Source organism: Agelaius phoeniceus, chromosome 2 (genome assembly GCF_051311805.1).
Source record: "Agelaius phoeniceus isolate bAgePho1 chromosome 2, bAgePho1.hap1, whole genome shotgun sequence".
NCBI classification, from domain to species: domain Eukaryota; kingdom Metazoa; phylum Chordata; class Aves; order Passeriformes; family Icteridae; genus Agelaius; species Agelaius phoeniceus.
In genome coordinates, this window is record NC_135266.1 from 25086240 (window position 1) to 25111057 (window position 24818).

The 24818-nt window shown below is 39.6% G+C and overlaps 1 protein-coding gene across 2 annotated transcripts in view; it reads left to right on the plus strand.

Annotated features, from left to right (window-relative positions):
• The window catches only part of COL4A2 (collagen type IV alpha 2 chain), a 142306-nt gene that overhangs the window by 69865 nt on the left and 47623 nt on the right, over nt 1–24818 (plus strand). For both annotated transcript variants that reach the window (XM_077173309.1, XM_077173310.1), the window contains exons 5-8: nt 20576–20710; nt 20792–20836; nt 22928–23044; nt 23779–23850. In XM_077173309.1, the coding sequence (XP_077029424.1) occupies nt 20576–20710; nt 20792–20836; nt 22928–23044; nt 23779–23850 (369 nt within the window). The remainder of the gene's footprint in view (nt 1–20575; nt 20711–20791; nt 20837–22927; nt 23045–23778; nt 23851–24818) is intronic.

A 24818-nucleotide genomic window follows, 5' to 3' on the forward strand; every position in this document is an offset into this window, starting at 1 on the left:
GCACTGCATTGCAGGTTGTTGATAGCACAATCTGGATGGGTTCTTCTGGGATCTCAGACTACATTCCCATGCTCTTTGACTTCATTGATTTAGCAGTAAATGGCACATTCTTGGAATGCTTTCAGTGGAAAAATTCTATATAATATGGATAGGAATAAGCATGTGAAATAGTTTGTATTTTAAGCAGAGCAGTTATTCCCTCTTGTTATATTACTGTACTTTCTTTCATTCCCATGTTATTCCTAAAGCTATTGTGAGAGATTCTGAGCCTTGAGAAACTGGAGTTAAACTAGTTTTTCTTTAAACTGCTTTCTAAGAAAAAAAGGAGAGATGTTGGAAATTTTCCCATCAAACATCTGTTAGATGTTAGACCCGAATATGTTCCCAGTTCAGCTGTTCTGGTCTAGTACTGGGGTGGTGTAACAGAACTCAGTGGAGTTAATCAGAGATGACAAGGCAACAGCATTTATTGCAACACACCTACTGTTTAAATAGCAGTGATGGCAGTATACTGAAAGCTAAATTAATTGCAAATTAGGAAAATTGTGTAGTGAGAGGCAGAGGAATCTGTGAATTATAGCTTTTAACATAAAGAAACTGTAAATGGCCAGAAGTTGACCCAGAAGGAGCCTTATTCTAGCAGACTTTCAGCATCAATCTCTCTTTGCAGTGGGAGCCCTTTCTGGGTCCACTACTGAAAGCCAGTGAATGTCTTATTCCAGCACTATATTCAGGCTGTTCTAGCTTTTGAATGTCCTTTCCATTTTCACTAAATCTTTCAGAAAGAAATATATCTAGATCTGAGTTTTGATGTGCAGTGTGTACAGTTACATTTCCGTTCACATGAAGATTAGGGGAAATAAATTACTTTAAAAGCCTGGTTTAAGACGAGTACACAAGCTATTGCCTCCTTTACTTTGGGTATCAAAGCCACATTAGTAAGAATTTACACTGTTGGGAAGAAGAAGAAAAAAAGGGAAGATCAAATTTCTGCACAATGCCCTTTTGGTAAACTGTAGCAGAGGAAAGTGGAATTAAAGTTGTTCTGTAAAAGCAGCTGAAGCAATTCCCTCCAGCATGAGGAAATCTTAGGCTGGAATAAGGCCAGCAGAGCCAGCATGGTGACATTGACTCCATTCACAGCATAGCAGATGTAAAAAGCAGGAGACAGCAAGATCCAAACATGCTGTTCTCCAGCATCAAAGCAAGGAGACTGCTCTTGGGTAGTGTATGGCAGAACAAATGTTAACAGAGCCACTTCTGCTGACCTGAAATATTTTCTAGGCTTGTGATATTTTATTCCTAAATAAGGCAAAAATTTTATTTTTTTTAAGACTGAGATGAAAAAACAGTTTTAGAAAAGAAATACAGAGATGGCAATGCATCTGTGCTCTAGGCTCAAACCTGAGCTTGCCATCTGTCCTGTAAGGGCTGTATTTACTCACTAGCTCAAGAGTTGGCACCTTATCTCATTTTGACTGAAACCCTTATTTTGTAATTAGGAATTCTGTCCCATTTTTTCTCCCCACTATCTTTTAAATCAATCCCTACAAAGAACCTTTTCTGACATATTTCTGTTTTCATTTAGCAAAATAATTCTACATAGCTCTGGTTTTGAAGCTGTTTTAAGTCCAGAGACTTAAGTGTCTCTTCAGACTGCCCTTAGGATGGGTGGCTTCTGTGGCTTCATGTTCCCAGCTTTGTTTAGCCCTTAAGAGCTAGAAAAACTGCAAGTATGCAGTGGTCGAGCTTGTGTTTCACTTTGATTTTCCACAGCAAGCAGAGTGATAAGCTCTTATATGGCCTACTTGGGATCTGTAGGACTAGTAGCACTTAATTGTACAGATTTTTTGGCATTCGTGTTCAGCCTTCAAACAGTGCTTATTCATTGCAGCTTATTCATTGCTTTACCATCCATGGGCATAACATTTCGTTCCAAGCAGTGCTGTGGAAAGCACACTGTATTCCTGTTATTCCTGTATTCCTTCCTTACATGATTTCTTTTTGAAACCTCCTCTCTCAAGACTGTTTATCTGTCTACATTGATATTTGTCTAAAGATACATTTTACAGTCTCTTCACTTGCTGATGTGTCAGAAATTTGTTTACCAATAAAATGTAGATAAAAATATCAAGTATGTGTGTATTGGTTTCCAGTAAGTTTTTTCTATCCACAGTTTTTTTTAATTATAAAAATATATAATAATGCAAAAGAGAATACATTTCAGGGATAAAAGATTTGTCATTTATTGGGCTATATTCAATTTATTCTGTGATGCCTTAATCAAAGTAAACTGACCCAAAAAAGCTTATTTTCTTCATTCAGACCAATAGAGTGCACCATTTGGGCCTCATTTGCAGGATCTTTTCTCACGGGAATTTCCCACTCATGTTGTGGATAGTCTGTGTGAGCAACAACTGAACGAGCAGGCAAAACCGCAAGGATTGTTACAGGCATCTGATTATAATTACTAGCAAAACTTCTAATCCTTGTTTCTCCAGCTACAGCTTCAAAAATTAGCTAATAGCACCACATGCAAACATTATCATAATTACTTTGATGGGTTTAGGCATTGGGCAACACAGACACATTTTGGAGCAAGACCCTGAGAAGGCCTTAAGTCTTTGCCGTGACTGCAGCTTGCATGGAACAGCAATGGAAAATGATCTGAACTCATCAAACTAGCTTGTCATGAATGAATACTCCTTCTGTAGATAGAATGAGGAAATAGACTGGAATGGTGTAGGAAAACTTCAACAAGAAGCTCTGTATTTCATGTTTGTTGGGACATTCATTTTTCATAGTATTTGTGCTCATTTTTGGTTTTGTAGTCTTCATGCAGAGGATTAAAATGAATCTCTCCAATTGTTGTGGGAATTTTACATAACTTTTTTAAAAAAACACAAGTGCTGCACATGAGCTGTTCATATTTTTACATTTGTAGAGCCTATTGGAGATCAATAGCATGGAGAGAGAAAGTGTTCTTTACTTGGGGAAGATGGACTGCACTGGCCAGAACTGTAGGGGTACAAGTACTGGGTGCTGCCCCATTCCTCTCAGTCCATCTGGTGATCAATGGAAGGAAGAGCTGGTAGTCCACAGTGTCACCTAAGACTCCCTAAGGCAAGGCAGATCAGCAGCACCCCCAACAAGGAGGATTTCCTGTGTTCACCCTTTGCCTCCACCCTGCAGAAGGAAATCCACTCAGAAGAAGGTGGTACAGAGATGCCTGTGTAGTATGCTTGTTTCTGCTTCCCAAAGAAAGTTGAAAAAACTTTTCTGGCAGATGCTGTGAGAAGCAGCTGACAGTTTGGGACAAGTTCATTTGAGCAGACCCATAAAACAGGCACCCCAAAAATCAGTGATTTCATTTTTACAGCTCAACTGTCCCATTGGATTCCTGTGGTCCTTAGGAAGGACAGTGAGGAGAGCAGCCACTCTGCTTAGCACCCATCTCCAGAAAAGGAACTGATGAGCTTCAGCCAAGAAATTAGCATGGGCTTAGTTTTACCAGAAGTAACTCATACTTTGCATTTTTTAGGCTGAAGCAGCAGGGCAGTGGAATGTAACGAGTGTCTCCCTGACTTCTAGGGCAGCAGCCCCACCAGGAATGCCTGTTGGTGGCTTCTCCATGTGCTGATGGGTATCAGGAATAGCAGTAGTGCAAGAGTCTCTGCAAGACAAAATATAAGCTTTGGAGAAAAGAGTATCTTAGTACAATTTTTGGAAGCGCTTATTGCCCAACTTTATTACAAATAATTATTCAGTGTTATACCATTTAAGTCTCCTGAAGGATACATAGGAGCATTTAAAAAGAGTTACTTGAAATTGCTTCACAGATTTTCCCCTGCCCCTCTCAACACCCTCAACCACTGCATGCAGAAACATAAGTAGGTGTGGTTACAGGCAGCTGATCTTGAGTGAGGCTTTGACCATCATATTGTGTAATCTTATCTAATGCAGTATCAAATTTTCCTGAAAAGACAAGCATGTTTCAGGCCATATCTTGAAGGTCATGAAATGCCCATTTATCAAGACTCACTTACTTCAGTCAGTAGCTTCTTGTGTACCCACAAGCTTTCACCTCCTGATAGTCAGCTTTGCTGTGAGGACTTGCTGGAGTAATTCTCAGATTTCTTTTTCTTGTGCTCATTCAAAATGTCCTGCAAGGTGCCCTCTGATAGTTTTGTTTGCCTAGAGCGTTGTGCTTCACTCTGTGCCATTTTATGTGCCTGATGTGCAACAAAGTACATTGATTACACCTAGAATATACTTTTTTCAACAGTGTTTTTAATTAATTTCCCAGAATTTAAGATCATTTGTGTCATCAACTTTTTTTAATCTGGAATGGATACTGGTGCATTTTTTTACTAAAACATACCTGCTCCGTTAGGTTTAGGAAAAGAAGTGATTAATAAGGTAAAAGCATTTTGAATGGATTCTTGGATACTTTCTATTTAATCTCAGACATTTAACTGATTTTTTTTTTTCTTCACTACACATCTTTGGAACAGTGCAAGGAGTCCCGCTGTTGTGTGGTTTCAGTTGTTTTAAATTTCAGGATGTTTTTTTAATTATGAGCACGGAAGCATGCTTTAGCTAGCCTGTGACTGAACAAGGCTTAAATTAGGTCACAGCTTGGCTTTTTGTGTTTACATTTTTGTCACTGCGTGTTTTATCCCAACACATATCTTCTGCACTTCTCCTCTGAAATTGTTAGCAGCTGCACAAAAACTGCCTTCTGAAATGTTTTTCCAAGTCTCTGTTTATCTCTGTGGTGAGGGATTGCTGCTGCTGAAGCAGTCTAATAGTTAGCAAATCTTAAACTGGCTGAAATCCACCTCAGTTCAGAAGGGCTTGTCTGACACCTGTGGCACCTTGAGGTGTGATAGGGATTGTGATACCCACGTGTGTTTCTGCAAAAAAGTGGAAGGGAACTCACTGTGGGCTTCAGAGAGGTGAGTGTGGGGAGGTGCTGGGCATTGACTGGAGCAATGTTCTCATCCATGGGTGCACCCAGCAGTGTTCTCAGCCATGGGTGCTTCCCACCTGCAGTTTGGCACACAGCAGTGACACCACTTTAGTTCAGTACAGACCCATCTCAAGCCCTCCTCAGTATCTGCACACATTTACTGAGGAATAAGAAGGCTGTAGTTTTGCATGCTTATCCTACAACCACTCTTTATTATCAGGCAAACATTAGGGTAAAAGTAAATCTCTTGCCCCAGTTTGTTGGGTTTTTTTCCTAAAACTTCTGGTTTCTTAATACTACTAATTTGTTCATCTATAGTGAAGCAAGTGAACCCTGTGTATTGTCAGGGTAGTGTCATTAATCTTTCTAAGCTGAAAGCTGTATTCTGTAAAAACACACCAATTAATAGCTGTATCTTACATCTGAAGGAGGTTTAGGGCAGCACTGTTCTCAGTGTGATGATGGAGAATGTTGGGTCCTGTTGTTTAGCTGTTTTCTCAAGTCATTGCTGGTTCCTGCTGACAAGGATTAAACATTCAATTGGGTAACAAGTCATCAGTTCTCTAAGACACTAATTGAATGAAGTAGCATGTTGCTTAGTCAAACAGCTGAAAAGCAATCCAAGCCTATACTTTGCTATGCCTGGAAATACATTTCCAGCTATTTTCCTTAATGTTTCTGCTGAACATTCAAAGTACATTAATTAATTTTTTTTTGTCAAATACTTGAATTTTGTCAAATAATTGAATTTATTGGGAACAGTTCAGTCAAGGAGGAACTTCTGCAGAAATCTCATAACTACTGCACATAAAATAATTAAAATTATTTAAATTTCTGTGGTAACTTGAAATCTAAGACATTCATAGCTCAGTGTCTAGTCAGGCCTTTATAAATAATAAGAATTAACTGGAAAATCATATTAAATCATATTTCTCTTCAGAATAAAATAGTTTTATTTAATGCTGAGAGGAAATAGATTTGATTTTCTTTTTTGTCCACAATCTATCATAGTTAATAATTCAAATTCTTTCTCTGTGATGCTTCATTAAAATTCATCCTGAATTGCATCATCTCCATGGGGTTACTAAACCATATTCTCTTAGAATTAGATTAATCTTCCAAAGGTATCTGATATGTATCGGAATTAGATTGATAAAATCATCAAGACCAAAAAGAATATGCAAATAGGCAAATTGCTGATTCTCTTCATTGCAGTTGGGTTAATATTTATTGAGGTTATGTTGCATTACCCCAGCCAGCGTAATTAAAAATGAGTTTTCATTGATTCTTGTTTCGGTCCTTGTTACTGGAAGCTTACCATATGAAAATTCTGTCAGCCTTATTAAGACAAATTTTATTTTTCTTTTTTTTTTAATATTTGTTGAAACTCTGTTGTGGGTTTCTTGTTTATTTGGAGGCAGCAGGGGAAGCAGGAAGAGAAATATGGCTCTAAATCAAAAATATTCAAAGGAAGCTGAATAGCTCTGTCATCTTTTTTTACTCCAACTCTTTCTTCAAATCTCTCCTTTTAAGTGCACCCTCTTTTTTGTGTTAAAATGTAATGGAAATATCAGGCTGTGATCATAAAAAATTAGGTTGGTTTTTATCCTTAGGAGTGCTTGTTGGTGTCTTCCTGTGGTGGAAACAAATAACAGCAGAAACTTCTTCAGTCTAGTTCATAACTGTATAAATCAGTAGAGTTGGTTGAGGGATAGTCTGGCAGGAACTTAGCGAGGTTATTAAAGCATTGCAGGACCAGAAGGCTGTTTTTTCTTGTAAGCACCCATGCAAACTGTAAAGGTAGGGGAGACCTCACACATACATAAGTATGTCTGCAACAAACACACAGCTATAGTTATTCCCAGGCAGACAGCCATAAACCTGCATCTTGGCTTTTGTCAATAATGCTGACTTTACCACACACTTCATCATAATTATCAGTGTTTTTAACAGTAAGAAAGTGTTCCACCTCATGTCAGTGACTCCCAACCCTTATCTGTTCTAAAGAAACTAGAGTGCTTTATGGCTTGTGTTAGATACACAGAGATCTGAAGACAGCAAACAACAGAGAGAATAAATATGTACACAGACAGAAAAATTCTACAGACATCACAGAGAGGAAAAAATCTAAGCAATAGAATAGGCAAACAGCTAAATTGCAGGGTCTTAAAGAGGATTTTGAACATCAGTGTCACTGTATTTTACTGAATCACAGAATGGCTGAGGTTGGAAAGGGGCTCTGAGATCATCTTGTCCAAACACCCATGCTCAAGCAGGGTCAGCTATAGCAGGTAATATTTGGTTAGTCTTTTTTATTGCCCAGGTAATTTGGGGGTTACCAATCTCTAGGCCATAATGAGCCATTCAGCCATCCACATCATCAGTCTGTACTGAGCACTGCAGCCTCCATAACACTATTGCTCAGAGTTTGTTTGCTCTCATATAGCAAATGTTCTTTACCTCTTGACAAAAAAAATAAAGGCAATAAAAGTTACAGGCATTAACTTGGGCAGGAGAGCTACATAAAAGCCTTAGCTTCTCCCAGATGCAGAAAACAGTCAGAAAAGTTGAAAATAGTTTTTCATGAATAAAGGGAGGAGCGAGAGCCAAAACTTCAAAGGAACTACATAAATAAAAGTGCATTTGTTACTCTCTCTGTCAAAAATACAGAAGGCTGACACTCTGTGTGGTAGTTGAGATTTTCTCAGGGACCTGGAGGGTCCAGGACCTATAAATCTCAGGTACAGATGTTCCAGCATTAACTAGTGTTTTGGAAAGGAGGAGAAGCTTCACATGTATCTCTTGCTTCCTTTTGTCCTTGCCTGTAATAGATATGGTAAAGCAAGAGAGGCATCTTAGCAGAAGATGGTTGGCCATTCTGAACACAGAGTGGCAGAACTGTGCCATTCTGACCATTTCACCACCAGCAATTTAATTTCCCCTGTCAATAAATGCAAGCTCTCCCATGAGACTGGTGGAAGCATCTCTGCAAGTACTTTAAAAGTTCACAAAGACAGCAAGTCACTGCACATCACTGATTCCTTTGACACAGCTAATCCTGTAAGCAGACTGTGTTTTAGCCAAGAAAGCACTAATTTAACAAAGCTTAGAGACACTCTAGAATCAGAATCTGAAATACTGAGGATACTTTCCTCAAGCTGAAGCCTGAAACCAGTGGGGGACCCAGATGAGTAGTTATGACAAATTGTTTAGCAGTCTTTCTGGTGTTCTGATAGAACAGATAAGCTCCCTCTATTGTTTCTCCTTGTCTGGAAGGCTTCTCTTTTCCTCCACATTACCTGCATTTGCTACCAGTTAGAGAGCAACCTAAATTTTCTCCAAGACCTCTCAAACTAAAGGCATGTCCTTCAAGTAAAACAACTTGCCATTACAATTTAGCAGTGCCTTCACTCCCTCAGTATCTGCAGAATGAAAAGGAGTCTCTTAAACTGGAGAATCAGGGATTTGACATGTGGATCACTTGGTACACAAGAAATTGGTCGGATGGACACACACATAGAGTTGCAGTCAATGGCTCAATGTCCAAGTGGGAAGCAGTGACAAGTGATGTTCCTCAGAGGTTGGTCTTGGGATCAACATCTTTGTCAGCTGCATGGGCAGTGGGACTAAGTGCACCCTCCTCAAGTTTCCTGATGACACCAAGCTGTGTGGTGTGGTCAACATGCTGCAGGGGAAGGATGCCATCCAGAGTGAAAAGCCCATGAAGTTCAACAAGGTGCAGCATCTGGGTTGGGGTAGCCCAGTCAATACAGGCCAGAGGGATGGCCAGACTGAGAGCAGCCCTGAGAATGACTTGGGGGTGTTGGTGGGCAAGAAGCTCAACATGACTCAGCACTGCATCCTTGCAGCCCAGAAAGCCAACACATGCTGTGCTGGATCAAAACCAGGTGATGTGACCAGCAGGTTGAGGAAGGTAATTCTGCCCCTGCATTCCACTCTGGTGAGATCCAGACTGTAGTGCTGTGTCCAGCTCTGGGGCCCCAACATAAGAAGGACATGGACCTGTTGGAGCAAGTCCAGGGGAGGGCTACAAAGGGCCAGAACACCCATCCTATGAAAATAAGCTGAGAACTGGGACTGCTAAGCCAGGAGAAGAGGCTCCAGGGATACCTTTCAGCAGCCTTCCAGTATCTAAAGGATGCTTACAAAATGCTGGAGAGGGACTTTTCACAAGGGCATGTGGTATTGGCTTTAAACTGAAAGAGGGGAAGTGTAAATTAGATTTTAGGAAGAAGTTCTTTACTGTGAGGGTGGTGAGGCAGTGGAACAGCTTACCACAGAGATGGTAGATGTTCCACCCCTGGAATTGTTCAAGGTTAGGTTGGATGGTACTTTGTGCAGTCTGGTGTAGTAGAAGGTATTCCTGCCCTTGGTAACAGGGTTGGAATGAAATTATTTTTAAGATCACTTCCAGTCCAAACCATTCTATGATTTTATGATCAAACAAAATTGTTTGCCCTGATTACTATCCTGATCCTTTGCTGAAGAAGCTCCACAGCCCATACTGCCTACAATAAATGGTTAAAAAATTCCCAGTAGCTTTTGAAATCAACATTTGAAATTATAAATAGGCTTTCTCCTTGAACAGCTGTGGAACTGTCTGCTGCTGATGTTCTCCAGAACATCCTTTCCCATGAGTGATGAGATTTTGGAATCTGCAGAAGATGTGTGGGCACTCTTGGCCCCCATTAGTGCTACCTCAAACTGAGTCTGCCAGAAAAACTAGATATTTGTAATGGATCTGGAGAATCTTCCTGTTCAAGTTTGTTCACCCTTGACCCTCTCCAAGACAGTTATCACAAGTTACATTCATTTTTTTCCAGGTAGATGATACAGAACTATTTCCTTTATGATTCAAAGGAAAATATTTTTACTCTTCTGCCTGATTTCAAAGAAAAAGAAAAAAAAGAAGACTTCACAGAATCACAGAGTGTTCTCCAAGTAATTGGTTGCCATAATACTTTCTCCAAATAATTTAGCTTCCCTAGAGGATCATTCAGCTTGATCTAGTACTGCCAACTTGTAAAAACTTACTGCGAATCTGTGCAGGGAACATAATTCTATTATATAAAAGACAACTGCTGATAATTTTCAGTATTTCTATTTATTAACTGAAGATTTCTCGTAGATTACAAATTATTTAGACTATTTGTTGATTCTGGAGACAAACCCAACATGAAGGCAAGCCCAGCTTAACAACCATCAAAGTGATTGCGTTAGAATATTTGTGAGGTTAACAACCCACGTACACTGGAAGGCATAAGGGTTGATTTAGCTTCAGTGTGAGCTGACTCAACAGCAGGTTTCAACAGAGTCCCAGTTACTGAAATTTCTAGACCATTTCCATTGATACATCAAGGCTGGGAAATCATGTAGAGGGAACAACTGTACAAACTCAGTTCAAATGATATCATAGCACCCCACTGCTCTTGAGGCTCATCTGTCTAGAAGGGCTAGGAGAAAAAAAAGTCTCTGATTCTGTATTGACAATGACTCTTCATATTGCTGCACACATCTGCATTAAAGCCCAACATCCTTCCTGGTGGTTCAGAGCCAATCATCTGGCCTTGTCAGGAACTCAGAGACTGTCCCAAACTGTAAATTCCCATGACCAGAGCGCGAAGGTCTGTACCGAGTCTCTTGTACATGCTGCTAGAACATGTGTTCTGGGCTCCCATGTGGAGAGGGTATCCCAGTACACAAATTACTAAAAAGTCACAGCCTCTGTAAGAGAATTAAATTCTTTCTGTAGTTAAAACAGCCAGTAGTAACTTTTATTTGCATGATCAAGTCAGTTTTGATAGCTGTTCCCATCACAAAAATAGTTACGCTTTTGTTTAAACAGAAGAACGCAGAATGGAAAAATTGGCATACGATAGGCTGAACTCCTGCAGGGGTTTTAATTTTCACATACTCTTAAACTCATGGAGCCTAATGAGCTTAACATTTTGGCCAGTTGCACAATTTGGAAATTTCAACAGTGAATGGTTTTTGGACCAAAAAAAAAATGTTCTCACAAATATGAAAAGTGAACAGATGTTACTATTGGTGCTTCCAACGCCTACTGACAGAAAACATCTGTGCTGAACTTCCTGAATTTTAGGATCTTGAGAACACTCCCACACACCACTGAAAGCCATTTGAAAGCAATTGGGCTGGCAGATTGGCTCTTGTGTCTATGACTGAATGTTCTAACTCAAGCAGGTGCTGGTTGTTGTCTTGCCTTGAGAAAGCCCAGTCAGCCAAGCAGCAGTCTTACAGCTATCCAGCCGACTACGTTATCCAAGTTTTTGGCAATATGTGCGAGGTATGCTTTTAAAAAGTTCCAGAAAGCAGCTGATCTTAATATTATTATGGCAATAAAATGAATAGAATGAATGAAAAGAACTTCTAAAAAAATTTTTGATCCAGATACTAGCAGAGTAGGAAGATTGCACTGCATTCTATGGTGCCCTGGAAATTTTTTGGCTTTTTTGATCCAATAAAAACCCATGTTGAATGAACAGAATTTTGTTCTATAAATATACTCATTGTACTAAAAACTAAAAAGTCTGCTCCTTTACATGAGCATGATACAGCAGATGTCACAGAGTAATTGGGAGTTCCCTGCTTCCTCCTGCTCCTTGTCCACACCCATCAGTGTGATAATTGTCTGGTTATAAGAGCATATTTGGCAAGGTGATTTTCCTCTCTGGTGAATTTTTGGTTGGCTATCAAACTAACCTTCCCCAATTAATTACATAGTAATGAACATTTGACAAGTATAAATCAAAGTCATTTTAGTGTTCTGTAAAACATCATTAGCTCATTCAAGTTCATTCAAGTTCATTCAAAGTTGACATCTCCAAATGTCACTATAGGACACGAAATAACGCAGACATGCTGCTCTTTCATGGTAAAAGAGAGTTTTTTAATTTCTGACTCTAACATTTATAGATTTTGGACATCTGTAAATTGGAGGGTGACAGGGCCTCTTCTCCAATGACACTGGAAAAACCAACAGTCCATCAAATTTCTCTTCTTCCATAAAAGAATGCAAAACAATAAGTTATTTACATAAAGTGTGTGAGAAAGTTTGTTACAAGAATGTAAACATCAGAAGGCTTAGAAAATCTTAAAAAATCAGGGCGACATCCAAATTTAACTTTAGTTATCTCTTTCTCAAAAACAGAATTTAGCTGGTAGTCAAAGGGACAGAATTTACACGTCACTGAATTAGGGTTTTTTTTTTTCTGATTTTATAGTTGTCTTAGCTTGGTAGTCTCAGTTTAACCAACATAAAGTGAGTAGTTCTGTTAACTGCACTTCTACTCTCAGGCTAACATGGAATAAATGGATATGCTTTTGAGCATACACCATTATCATCTGATTTCTCTTTAATGCTGAAATATTTCTAACTTCCAAGAAAATCCTACTGTGTTGTACTACCAGTAGCAGCATTTCTGCCATGTATTGTCTGCCAGGTTAAGTAAATATGTTGCATTTATATCAGCTCCCTTTTCATGCAGCATGATTTTTATTTCAGTCTTAATTCTAACTGCTAAATCCACTGTTTCAGAACTTGATCTTTGGGGTATTGCCTTCTTGCACAGTTTAGAAACCAATGATGTGAGGTCAGCTTTTGAGCTAGAAACCTGTGCTCCTTTTATAGATACTTAAGAAAAATGGTTACATTCAGGTGCATTTGTTTGACTAAGTTTGAATATCTGCATTAGGATATCATGCCATGAGATATTACCTGCACCTGATGGGATCTTTTGATGACTACACTGCAGGTAGATAAATATCTGCATCTATTCTATAAATGCAATACTTAAAAAATTCTGTGCCTTTCAAGTCATTCCAAGTCTTCTCACATAATTCAGTAGAGCATGCTTTCTAGAGAGATACATTTGCTAATATAGGTCTTGATTCTGATGCTAAATTTCCTAGTTTGTCTGTTTAGCCATACTTCAGCAGAGATTCTGCTTTGTACTTTCAGAGATATCCCCTTGCTCAGTCTGCAAACAAAAGCACTCTTTGCCTCTGCCTAATGCTTTTTTCCCACATCTTGTCCACCATCCTCTTCTTCTTTCCTCTGTGCAATGACCTTTTGAAGGTTCAGTATGGAAATCCTCATGTGGTTTTGTCTAGACTTGCCCTTTCTTATGCTTTTCTTTGAGAGATCATTGCTGTGGTCCCAGTATTGTTCTTACTACAGAAGCAGTGCACAGCACAGAAAGCATTTCTGACATTTAGTCCTGTGTATTTTGTGACATGAAGAAACTATTAACTGGTTCTTTTGAGTTCTTGACCTACATTCCAGCATATATTTACTTTTGCACATGTTTTATCTTCTTGGGTGACATAGCAGCTTTCTGGAAGATCACAAATTAGATCAAACCGTGGGAACAGAAAACAGTACAAAATTATTTCATTACTGAGTACAGAAAAGGGATGTGGCTTCTGGTAAAGGGAATGCTTTCATAGTTCTTTTTTTATGAAGATTTAATGTGTATTCCTTCCTTAATGAAAAAAAAAATCCACCCTTCTGCAAGCTGAATCACTGTTCTGGAATTAATGTTAATGTCATTTGGTCACCACTGTCCTGAGAGAAAATGTCGTATGTCCAGACAATGAAGTTAAAAGAACAGCAGATTGTTACCATGCCACTAGGCTGAACTAGCCTCATTTTTTAGTTATTTTTAATGAATGTTATAATTTTTTGTTTACTTTTGTTATAAATAAAAAAAGCTCGTTAATAAATGGGAAGGAAAGTCTTTTCTGAGAATAAGATCTGGAATGTGAAACTCAGCTAAATAACCTCCTCTAAAGTAGCAAAACAGAAGAAAAAAACATAGAAATAACCATTAGTTATGTACCTTTTTGTTAAAGCCTGCCAACTCTTTCAGTGCTACTCTGTGTTTAAGAATTTAATATCATGCAGCTTAAGGCACAAGAGAAAAGTTTGTTTGATTTGCTTATCAATAATCTAGTAAGACAACAGGAGTCCCATCTCCTCCTAGTGCCATGGTACACTGGTAACCATGTCGTTACCAAATGTCCAAAATATCAGACTCCCAAAATAAGTATCCCCTTTTAGTATCAGTGTGGTGGCAGAAGATAATGCCAGCCCCACACTAAAAATATAGATTCAGAAGATAAATTTGAGAGTTTTCAAGCCTCAGACAGTAAATGTAAATTTAGCAATACAATGGAGAAGTAAGGTAATAAGATTTTCTCATTTCTCTTAGAAGACCAAGTGTGCCTACTACATAAAATACAGGTTGAGTGACAGAACACCCTCACTTCAGGCAGCCATGCTGCTCACTTGCATGATGCATTTAATCCCATTTTATTTGCACTTCCCCAGCTATCTAACTAACAGACATTTTGGCACAAACCTTCTGCTTTTGTTGCCTCAGACCTCGCTCAAGGACGGTTTGACCCCATGTGAACTCCTTATCAGATTTCCTGAAGGTTGTACCATGGTCTGGAATCCTGCACCTGCAGTGGTGGGGGCTGTGTGCAGCAGCAATGGCTGGTGCCATCTAGTGAGGAGCTTCTGAATGCTCACTGCAAACTGCTGCAAGGCATCTGGCTTTTAGGAAGTAGTCATTTCTACAGTCCTGAAGACACAGAAATAAAGTAACATGCTACTACATGCTAATAACAACCAAGCCTGCACAAACTTCAGGATTTTTTTCTCTCAGATGATCTTTTTCTCCAGTGGCTAGCATTGGTTGTGTTTTGCCCTGTGTATTTGTATTTCCTACCCTTCCGTGGATGGTTTGATCTATTTTTCCTAGGTGGAATTACAAAGGATTTAAATCTTGCTTAAACAAAACTCTTGAGTTGCTGAGGTGGATGGAACCATTCGAACTCCATCACCAATGCACAACATAATGTTGGAAGGTGCATAAATGTTCCATTTTCTTCTGTGTCATGGTAGGTGTTGTACTCATCAGTGTCTGAAGATCTCTGGAGGTCTGTCTGTACTGGGCAGCCCAGTGACCCCAGAAGCAGCTGCTGAGTCAAACCATGCCATGGCAGCAGGTGCTCCATGTGGTCTGCTTTTCTCTGCCTCTCAGCCCAAAGCAGTGCAACCCCATAGGTGCAGTATTTCTGACAAAGTGTGCGCTCCATGGAGATGAACCCCAAACCCTTCCTCTGCATATTCCCCTCTAATACATTTAATCCATAAACTCCTAGGTAACCTCCTGGATTTATGCTCCAGCAGAAATGTCAGATGATATGCCCATCCTAGTCTGACTCTGTGTGCCACAGCAGGTTCTTGAGGTTCTTCTTTGTAGTTTATATTTTTGGGGGTAGTGAGAGCACTAAGGTAATACATTTATCATTTGGGGTCAGTGATTGCTTTAGTGCAGTACACAGTCCATTGAAACCACCTGAAAGGATCACAAATTCCCTACATTTACACCCAGTTTTCCACATTTTGCCAGCATTACATTTGAAAACTTCTCTGTTTCTTTCTTGTGTGCCTGGAGGGATGTCTTTCCCTGGGTTAGCACTTTTAATCAGCTCAAAAGTTGCTCATTTTCCTTAAAAATTATTTTATTGCCTGTTGAGTTGCTGTCTGTTCCACTTGCTGGTCTCACTGAGTTGGAGTGCACTGAGGTCCTTGCTGTCACGTCCTTTCCCCATCTGTTCTTACAGGGACCATTCCAGACTAAGAGCTCTTACAAAAAAATCCCAGCTCCAGTTTGTCTGTCATGGTCAGATCACCCTTCCCGCAGGAAATGAACTTGTCCTTTCACCAGTGACCTTTTTAAAATGTCAGGGAATTAACCTCCTTTCTTTTTGTCCACTGTTAAAGGAAATGATGGTCTACAAGGCTCGTTTCCATGTGGGGAATACTGAATCATCACATTCCATGTACCAGAAGCAATTGCAAAATGGCTATCTGTAATGAAACATGGAGAAATGGGCTCAGTGGCTGGGAAGCTCTGTAGAAACTCTGATTCTGCCTCCTCTTTATTGCAAATCAACAGTTTTCTCCTATCTTTGTATCTCCACCCTTGGTAGGTGGATTTCTCAGCAATTCATGATCCTTGTGTTATAAAACCTTTGGACCAGGTACTCTCATTCATTGCATCTCTCTTTTTATAGCACATCAAACATTTGGTTGCTCTCAAGATTAGCACACCCTCCTCTGTCAATTTTGTTTCCACACTGTAAATTTAACAGTAAATTAGAAGGAAGAAAGTATTGCAACATGACAGCTCTTTCATCTGACTGATGGTAAAAGAACTGGAAATTAAAGTTCAAGCTGCAAAACATGAACATTGAGTACAAATTTAAAAGTCTGATCAGGATCTTCTTACGTCCATTGGTACTTAATTGCAAAATGTAATTATTGAATTCAGTCACAACCTTGGCAGCATTTTCTTTCATGCATGTCACTGGACAAGTGACAATGTATATATAACATGGCAAATATTTCCTGGGGAGATTTCCTTCAGGCTTTCTAATTTCCAACCTTTGCTCCTCTCTGTAAATAGTTTTTGCACAATATTTAGGCTGGCCACAAGAATTTTGTGAGACCTCTTCCAGTTAGCTGAAGTTGCAGGAAGAGCAAAGCAGGGACTGCCTATTTAGGTATATATCCTGACATTGGGAGCTTTGTAATTCAACTAAAGGGTTGTGGAAGTATAAAAACAATGAAAGAACTTCTTGTTAATCTTCAACATACTCCATCAGCCCACTTTTTCCTTTTCTTTTCATGTGCTCTCTCAGAGTTGCTGGCCATGGCATTCCACACACACTTCAGTGAGCCTCTTAGCACTGGCCTGTAAGTCCCCTGGTGGGTGACACAGGGTAATGGTGCCATGCTCTGGACTAGGGAAGAGGTCCAGTTTACCCTAGTGAAACTGGAAGGGCACTGCATGTTCAAGAGAAAGAACTAAATGAGTTTTCTGAACTATGACATGGATGATATGTTCCCCTGGGCTTGCTTCTTTTTCTTTTTTTTTTTTTTTTTTTTAGACCTGGAAATTTTAAGTCAAGCACAATTTTATAGCTTTGGAGAATTCTCTAGAATTTCTGACCCTCCAGGAGCACAGACAGAGCAGTACCATGCATGGCATGTGTCACACAGGGGTATTTGGGGCTAAGAACTGAGTCATGCTTTGTTTGACTGAACCTTTCAAACTGATTGTCTTTGCTGAAATCTCCTTAGTGACCTTTGCCGAAGAGAGAATGTTCTTAGGTCACTTGCTAATGAAAAGGGGACATACTTGTCCAACAAAAGATCTAAGATAAAGAAAGCAGAGTTAAAGCTGACATGTCTGAGTTAACAAAGGTTAACAAAGTTAATTCATTTAACAAGCCAAGGTACTAATTGGCTGAGGAATTACACAAACATTGTCATGATATTAAGTATTTCCCTAGCTCTGACTCTAGCCTTGTGTTAAACTAGTCCCATGAGGATCTGTTCTCTTCTCCTCATATTAAATAACCCATATTCCTCAACAAACAAATGACCAGATAACTACCAGGAAGGCATGGGGAAGGGGTGCTGATGCCCAGTCCTCCTCCTTGTTTTCCATTCCTTGTTTATTTCTTCCTCCACACCAGAAGGAAAATGGGACTGGAAGTGGGAGAATGATATCTGATGTAGGAGTTAGAGAGGTAACCATTCCATTCCATGGAATACCACCTTTGAACTGTACAGCTCTGCATGGTCCCTATAGAAAGCCAGGCACAGATCTAAAAATCCTGGACATAACCAGCCTTTTATCAGAAACTGCAATGAAAAGTTTTACTTGTGTTCTACCTCCAGACAGCTGCCCCCCAAAGGAGGATAGAGGGGCACTAAAGAGACAGTTTCCTTATCTCAGGAGGACGAGTGGTTTTTGGAATTTAGATTATTTATTCTGGCTTTCAGGTACTCCAGAAATGAAGTTGCATTTTCAGTGCTCAGAACCCATGTATTCTTTCTTTGCAGAAGAAACTGAAACATTTGTTCTCAGAAATTAAATGCAACTGGAGCCAACTCAAATCTCTACAAATGAATGTTAATCATTTTTCAGTGTTCTTTGCGGATGTAATGGATATGTTTCCATCCTTTTTGAACCTTTTTAAAGGTTCCTTTCCAGATTTGAGTGCATGAGGAACAAACTACCTTAAGCATTGAATAATGTTTAAAGGCTTTATAGTAAAATTGAAATATTTTTTATTGATATTTGCGTGGGAATTTATACTTTTCTACCAAAAGAACCCAAACAAAAAAAAATTATCATGACTCCATTTTTTGATGAATGAAATGTTTATTTCCCTAAAAAGGCAGTTTCATGGGGCATGCTTATATGTATTTTATCAATTCCTATATACATAAGTTTTGAGCCATAGTAGATAAGAAAAGTGGAGAAAATGTGGTATAAGAAAGATTTTCTTTTTCCTGATCTTGGAACTCACAATGAAAAATTCTGGTTCAGATTTACGTTATTACTCTAGTGCTTTTAATCAGCACTAGATTTCCATTTGAGTCAGGCAACTCAGAAAATATGTCTACTGGGATCTGTACCTCCACAGAATAAATTTTAGGGATCACTGCATTTTGAAAAAAACTAAAAACTGCTGCTGGTGGAGGTAGATGCATTTGTGCCAGCCAGTGGTGCCTGGCATAAGGAAATGAGCAGCTGCTTGTTCAGATGCATATGCCTCCTGCCAACATGAGTTCTTTTATGTTTTAAATGTATTCATGTAATCTTTGTTTCTTCTCAGTTTGTTAATCTGAAAAGACATTGGCCTCTTAGCACCTCATGAGCAGGCTTGGTTTAAAAGTAGGGATGCTGTATAAAGTCAGGTTTGGTTGTAAGCAGAGGGAATTCTCTTTCACACTGACAGCTCAAACACTTAAATTCATGTTGTCCTTTGGCACTGCTCCTAAACCATCAGTCTTGTCAAATCAGTCCTAACAGTAGAGCAAAAGATCCATACTGTACAATATGGATCATACTGTAGATATTGGCTCATTCCTAGTCTTCCTCCAAAATTAAAGACTTGCACTCAGTTCTCAGTTCTCAGTTCTCTTGCACTCAGTTTGTTTGGCTGTGTCAGCTTCTCCATATGGACTCATATGATGTGATACAATAAGATTTAAAGTATAAAACCTACCCCAAGTGTTGTGACAACCATTTTGCATGGAAGCAGGGTGGAAAATTGATTTGTTTTTGAAGCTACAAGTAAGCTGTGCTTCAGTCATAGCGGTGGTTTGGGGTGTGTGGTATAAAAACAACTGCAGCAGAGATAAATGTTTACTTTAGATAGTTGTTGACTATGAAATTTTTAAGTGTATCACAAATGGGCCTATGAAACTAAAGTAAATTTTGCCTAACATCAGTAAGGCATTCTTCAGTGTCTTTGGTACAACTTCCTAATCTAATGAAATTAGGCTATCTTCAGGTTTCTTTTTTTCAAGTCCCCACACTGCCCTCTTTCCACCTCAATGGCATTAAATAAAGTTGAACTCTTGAACAGGAATTGCATTCACTTTCTAGCTCTTTCTTTGAAGGCATGGGAAAGACTGTAAGTATTTTCTACTAAAAGAAGATAGTATTTTTAATCAACCTTGTGGTATGAATATGTATGTGTTTGTTCATGGTTTGCTGTAGTTCTTCTCCTTTGTGAGATACTGGTGCTGTTCCACCCTGGTCTGTGAAAAAAATCTAATTGCATTTTAAAAACAACTTTCATTAGATTTGACTTAATTTGAATGTCTTGGTAAATGGTGCTTTGCCCCATTTAAAACATATTTCTCCAGAAAAGATTGCAGCAATATACTATTAATGTCATTAGAGAAGTGAGTACATGTAAAACATGTGTGCCTTTGGTGATGCTACGTCTGGAACAATATTCAAATACTTCAGTTCAGAGATCTCAGACATACTGTCACAATCCATTACTTAAACCTCCATTGTGTCATTTCAAAATTGTTTTTTTCCCCTTTTGAGCCTTGTGATCTTGGCAGCCAACAGGGATTATTTCTAAACTATGGTTGAAGTGGCGTGAAGAGCCAAACCAGCGCTGGAAGGGAGAATGACCAAGGAGCCCTGTGTGCAATTCTTCAACCTCTGTGGATCCACGCATGTCCCATCACTTTCAGGCTCCACTGCTGAATAGAAGTATTGTCACTAAAGAGGCAGAAATTCCTGCCATTAAATATCAGACTCCACTCACAATATATATGGCCAATAAGCAAATTTCACAGTTAATCATATTTTACTTGTTTGGAGTGTCATATGTTATGTTGTAGGAGAATCACTCTTGAGAAACTTCATTCCAAAGAAAACAGTTTTTTCATAGATTGGCCATGAATACTGAAGTAGTGAATACTGATTTGAATGCTAGTATCCATGAGTTAATTTTGTGACCACATATGCAATATAGTCACTGCTGCTGGAGTTTCTCTGTGTGGCATTTCAGATGACTTTTATCAAAGAGCCTGGCCTACTGTGATGGAAAGAAATTCTGTGTTTATTTTTTCTTTGAGAGATTGACTTTGTTGCAGGAGTGATAACCTATCCAGCTTCATACATCACAACTGTTCCTATGTCAATGCTGTTTTATTGTTTTTATCAGGGCCAGCCAGGACTCCTTGGATCACAGGGATTCACTGGACCACCGGGATTGATGGGGATCCCAGGAGTGCAAGGTCCCAAAGGTCACAAAGGTGAAAGAGGATACCCAGGAATAACTGGACCCAAAGGAGAAGTGGTAACTTTTGAATATCAAATATTTTAGCTAATAAGCAAAATGCTAGCAGGACATCATTTTAATTGTGCTGTTTCACTCTAGGGACAAAGAGGAGTCACTGGATTCCCCGGGGCAGATGGCATTCCTGTAAGTAGCGGGTTACTTCATCTTTAAGAAATCACCAAATGCAAATATTGCAGGCTAGCTTAAAGCCTTTGTACTTTAATTAAAATGTCTGGGTTAAATTCTGTATCAGCCACGTACACATTTTTCAGCTAAGGCCATTTGCTGAAGTGAGTGGAACTGAAGATATACAACAAAAGAGCAGAATCTGTGCTCCCTCTCATTCCTCAGATAATTAAGGTCCATTTGCTTTGTCTTATGGAGAAATCCCCTTATAAAAGAGGCAGAAAAGGATAGAAATTTCCTGTGTCTCTGGAGGTTACCCAGCTAAGTATGTTCTTTTGTAGGAAAGACCTGTGACTGAAGTGCTTCACAACTATCAAGCTTGTGAACAACAGACATGAGTTGGCTGTTCCTAATTATTTCTGATTTGCAAAGCTGGTATAACAACCAGTGATATTAAGAATACTAACTATGGTTAATTTGCCTTATAGTTCATATGGCATGCTTGAGATTGTCTTAAAAATCTTACTGAGCACTAAACAGTGTAAAACTTTGAACAAATGGACCAGGTCTATGAAACTGAAACACTCAAAGAGGAAAACCGGGTAAAGTTCACAGCACAGTATTTTCCCAGCCTACACTTCTTTACATCTTGTGTCATAAAATAACAAAGAAATCTAAGTCACTGGAATCCCTGGACAGAGTTCCCAGGCTTGGGTTTCCTTTGTAGTGCTCCCTGACACCGGGGCCCCGCTTTGCAGCCCACGCATCCACATCCACTCTACTTTCACCCTCTTTTGTTTCCAGAAGAGCTTCCTATCAAGTTTCAGGGATTTCTCTCTCACAATCTTCCTTGTCTCCCTCTTTCTTACTCTTTAAGGAAAAAAAGACCATATTTGCCATTTCTATTAACACTCCTGAGCCAAGGATCTTGTTCATCTCACTGCATCATGCTGAGTTTTTTTCTAAGCACTGACACATCTTGGGAAGCAGAGTAAATTGCTCCCCTGTTGCTATAGCTGGACTGCTTCTCTTACCTGGGCATGTTTTCTTTTTCAGCCCTGCCTCCCTGACCTCTGCACATTGCATTGTGAGGGATAAATACCTTCAGACAGAACTGGAACCTGCATTTTTATTGTGTACTCTCTTCAAGCTGCCCCTGCCCTTCAGGCACCCTTATATTTTCCAACCAGTTTTTTCACTGACCATGGGAAGGCAGGTAGATAGACACCTGAACAAATCACAGTGGCAGAGTGCTAAGATGTGGGGCTGGGAGCCAAGAGAGAATGGTGGCTTTGGTGGAGTATTTGGTGGAGTATTTGGTGGAGCTCAGTAAGGACATGGATATTCTTCTATTTTTTCTAAGCAATGGAGCAAAAGCAAAGAGAAAACTCTTTCTATAGATAAAGGAGAAGGAAGAAATGTTTTATGTTAGTTTCTGGGTTTTTTTGACTGAGCCTGCTGGAACAAAGAGCTGCTCAAGGGAAGATTTGCTTCTCATCAGCCTCAGTGCAAACCAGAAGCAGCAGCAGTTAAGGTGAATGCAGGAACAGCAATGAAAATACAGTTTGAGACAGGAGTAAATTTTCAGAGACTCTGTGTCAAGGTCTTGGAGTGCCCCCAGCTTACTACCTTTGAGCCCTGCTGTTTTCTTCCATTTTTACAGCCTCATCATGACACTCAGTCTATCTCCAACAGCATCTTTGACTTTTTTCCTGACTTGGAAGCTGTTCAAACTCAGTGAGGAGCATTTGTTCCCACTCTTCCAATGTGAAGCACTGAAATGCTTACCAATCCCAGCTCTTGGTGGATCCCTGCACAGCAGCCTCATCTGGCTTAGTTCTCTGCATAACAGTGTCTACATTGAACATAGCTTTCTTACCCTTTCTGAGAGGTCCTTCACTACTCGTTTTTTCATGCTGTCTGGGGCATCTGGTTCAAGCTGCAGCTATATTAAAAAAAGGCACTGTCTGTTTCTGTCTTTGAAAATCCTAGTTTCCCATGGATCCAAGCCTTGGGCTTAATGTGAGAATGTCTAAATACTTTGTGACTACAGGAAAAGGAAAACTAGAAACAGATGGATAGATAAACACTTTTTTTTTTCCTCAACAGGGTCATCCAGGCCAGCCAGGACCAAGGGGGAAACCAGGTCATGATGGCTGTAATGGGACAGCAGGTGATCCTGGTGATGCAGGAACTCCTGGATTCTCTGGTTTCCCTGGTAGCATTGTAAGTAGCTGGCAGTAAGTGAGTACCTGAAGCTAAGAACATTGCTGGAGTGACTTTCATTCACACATGGGTTGGGTTAATGGGACATCTCTTAACAAAGGGAATGTGGGGCTTTGTGGCCCAGCAGAGCATTGGTGCAGACTCAGCGTGGACACACTGCACAGTGTGCAGTCATTGCATTGCAGCCAGGGCCACAAGGTCTGCTCAGAGCTGTACCTGTCACACAGGTCTTGCAGAGAGATTGCTGTAGGAAAAGCTGTACAGCTTTAATCAACAGCAATAAAATAATATTAAACTCGAAATTGCTGATGAAAGTATCCTTTTCTTCCCTGCCCCATGGCCATAGTATTGGCTTTTCATGGTGAAATATGCAGGATCATGCTGATGTGAGCAGTGGAACTCCTGGATTTACATGGGCACATGTCAGCCCTGGGAAGTGCAGCATCAGTTCTAGCTAGGAGGTGCTACCCCATAATACCACTCCCTGGTAATGGGGGGCTTCTCCCCAAAATTTAGAAATTCATTCTTTTACATACTGTGAGGGTTTACATTTTTTTTTTCTAAACCATAAATTTCCAAAGCTAGGCATAGTCTCTACCTCTAAACTGCAATATGTTTATGTACACTTACAAAAACACCAACAAATATTTTTCATGTCACTCTTAGCTGTTTACGTGTCAGCAGAGATGGTGTGGGAGCTCACGTTGTGTTTTGGTTTTTTTGGTCACCTCCAGGGAGTGCAGGGGCCCAAGGGCCAGAAGGGGGAGCCGTACATAGTGGCGCCGGAGATCATCAGCCGACACAGGGTACGTCCAGAACTGCCCCCAGTTACTCTGCCCAGTGCAGTTTTGCAGACACATGATGGAGAGCAAATTTTTCTTATACTCTGATGGGCACATCCCAAGAGGCCCACTTTGATTTTGTGTAGGATTTGAAAGACAGCTTCTGCTTTCTCTGGTTGCAGCGAGGTTTATATGATGTCCAAGGGGAAAAATCTGAACTCTGTTATTTCCAAAGAGTGTCATCCTATAGGTGGATTGCAAAGGCACTGTGGATGATGTAGGTCAGATATTTCCCTCTTTATTCAATTACTACCTTTGTATCATTCATGGCAAAACCCTTTCTTTGCCATTGGTTTGTCCATTGAATGATTCTGGTTACTATTGGCACCTTTCCTGTAAAATTGTCATGCAAGTGTTTGATTGACTTAGGGTAAAAGATCCTTCAATATTTTATTTAGTTATTTAGTAAACCCCCAGTATTCCAATGTGTCTAATCCTTAAAGCTTGTTTTGTAATCACTTACAGCTTTTTCTCATATATATATATATATATAACCTTGCATAATTTGAAGGTATAAGAAGGAGATAAGGGATTATATATGTAGAGTATAAATTGTGGCTGATTGAAAAGCTGCAACTGAGCTATACTCAGCACAGAAGGGATCTGCTGACATTGTTTGTGTGTATTTTGTGCCAGCAGTAAGTGCCAAAATAGGTATTTCTCTTGACGTATTTGTAAGTTGCCTGTATTTTTAATGGAAACTTCTTTTCCTTTTAGAAAATCTTCAGATCTGCACTGTTAGTAATCAGGAGAGATTAAGTAATGTTTAAGAAATGCTCAACTATATTGTGGCCAAGGATGGATACTGACACCTGTATTCATTTCAGAAAGTATTTGGTTCCACAAATTATTCTGTTAACTAAACCCAAATTAACTAGGTAGTTAAGATGCTACTCAAAATGATTGAAGGTGTTTGGCCTGAATAACACATT